Source organism: Sinocyclocheilus rhinocerous, unplaced genomic scaffold (genome assembly GCF_001515625.1).
Source record: "Sinocyclocheilus rhinocerous isolate Xijiao unplaced genomic scaffold, SAMN03320098_v1.1 scaffold1415, whole genome shotgun sequence".
Taxonomy (NCBI): domain Eukaryota; kingdom Metazoa; phylum Chordata; class Actinopteri; order Cypriniformes; family Cyprinidae; genus Sinocyclocheilus; species Sinocyclocheilus rhinocerous.
In genome coordinates, this window is record NW_015657968.1 from 124,052 (window position 1) to 126,164 (window position 2,113).

Genomic DNA, 2,113 nt, shown 5'->3' on the forward strand with positions numbered 1-2,113 from the left:
CAGAATCAAGTATTCCACATGTAACCTGATACTTATGACTAGACAACATTGAGTGTTTAATGTATTTTTCAAATATAAATGTAGCTTAATTAGTTTCCCCTGTATTTGTAGTGACAAAAAGTTAAATGCCTCTGATTGACAAGATCTGAGACTTGTTTGTTTCTGTAAATATGAAATGTTGTGTGAAGATTGTTTTCTGTCGTTTAGGATGTGTGTATGAGTTGAGATAGAGCTCAGGCCAGTGATGGAGGCAGGACTGAACTGCAGCTCTCACTGTGAGTCTGGCGTCTGCTTCATCTATCCAGGAGTGAACAGCCAGCAGGGCTGGGACGTCCTGCAGAGACTCTGTGCGCTCTCAGCGGTACATTCACACACACTCACCCCCGTCCACCACCGTACACTCGAAACAATCACAATTACATTCACAAACAGTGGGATCCACAAGTTTGAGCGAGGCCACTAGTGAAAACGCTTTTATTTTGTATTTTTCTTATTTAAAGTAATGAATGACGTTCTTTTCAACTTTCGATTCATCAAAGAATCTTGAAAAAATGTATCACAGTTTCCACAAAAATATTTAGCAGCACAACTTGTTTTTAACATTATAATAATAAATATTTCTTGAGCAGCAAATCAGCATATTAGGCGTCTGCTTCATCTATCCAGGAGTGAACAGCCAGCAGGGCTGGGACGTCCTGCAGAGACTCTGTGCGCTCTCAGCGGTACATTCACACACACTCACCCCCGTCCACCACCGTACACTCGAGACAATCACAATTACATTCACAAACAGTGGGATCCACAAGTTTGAGCGAGGCCACTAGTGAAAACACTTTTATTTTGTATTTTTCTTATTTAAAGTAATGAATGACGTTCTTTTCAACTTTCGATTCATCAAAGAATCTTGAAAAAATGTATCACAGTTTCCACAAAAATATTAAGCAGCACAACTGTTTAGCAGCACAACTTGTTTTTAACATTATAATAATAAATATTTCTTGAGCAGCAAATCAGCATATTAGAATGATTTCTGAAGGATCATGTGACACTGAAGTGGAGTAATGATGCTGAGAATGCAGCTTTGCCATTGCAGGAATAAATTACATTTTAAAATATATTTACATAGAAAAAAGTGTTTTTTAAATTGTAATAATATTTAACAATATTACTGTCATTACTGTATTTTTGATCAAATAAATGCAGCCTTGGTAAGCATAAGAAACTTTAAAGAACATAATCATACCAAACCCAAATGGTAGTGTATACATTCAGTATATTGTGCTGTTTGTCTGTGTCTAGAGGGGTGTGGATGTACAGAGTCGATCGCTGTCTCCTGCTTGCAGGAATAAATTACATTTTAAAATATATTTACATAGAAAACAGTGTTTTTTCAAATTGTAATAATATTTAACAATATTACTGTCATTACTGTATTTTGATCAAGTAAATGCAGCCTTGGTAAGCATAAGAAACTTTAAAGAACATAATCATACCAAACCCAAATGGTAGTGTATACATTCAGTATATTGTGCTGTTTGTCTGTGTCTAGAGGGGTGTGGATGTACAGAGTCGATCGCTGTCTCCTGCTCTTCGTGCTGGAGTCTGGACGCTGCTCTCTTGTGGGATTCTGCTGGCGCTCTTCTTCCTCATTTTCACTCTGCGCTTCAAAAACAACAGGTACAGGATCTCTGGATCTCAAACATGATTTTATTGCTTTACAGGTGGTCTTTTTGTCCAATGACTATGGCTGCCAACATGAATTTTGATTATGTACCTCTGACACAGGATAGTGAAGATGTCCAGTCCCAATCTGAATGTGTTGACTCTCTGTGGCAGTGTACTCACATACAGCAGCGGCTTCTTATTCGCCTTGGAGGAGAGAGCACCGCTGTCAGGAGCAGGATCAAGAGCTTTCTTACAGGTACAAACACACACACACACACACAAGGTTATTTAGGTAGACTGATGGAGTTGACGTTCAAAAACTAAGACCCTCTTCTCTATGTACCTGCCTATATGTAAGTATAACTAAAGCAGTCCTATAAATCACACAGCTGGCTTATTGCTCTGAATTGCTAAATGGCTGTTTACATTTTACAACACCATAAACCTC

General features: G+C 38.2%; 1 protein-coding gene across 1 annotated transcript in view; it reads left to right on the forward strand.

Annotated features, from left to right (window-relative positions):
- Positions 1-211: 211 nt before the first annotated feature.
- Positions 212-2,113, forward strand: part of LOC107721824 (probable G-protein coupled receptor 156) — a 19,181-nt gene continuing 17,279 nt past the window's right edge. Inside the window, exons 1-3 of the mRNA XM_016529993.1 lie at positions 212-361; positions 1,550-1,677; positions 1,786-1,921. Coding sequence (XP_016385479.1) covers positions 245-361; positions 1,550-1,677; positions 1,786-1,921 — 381 coding nt within the window. The 5' untranslated portion in view covers positions 212-244. The remainder of the gene's footprint in view (positions 362-1,549; positions 1,678-1,785; positions 1,922-2,113) is intronic.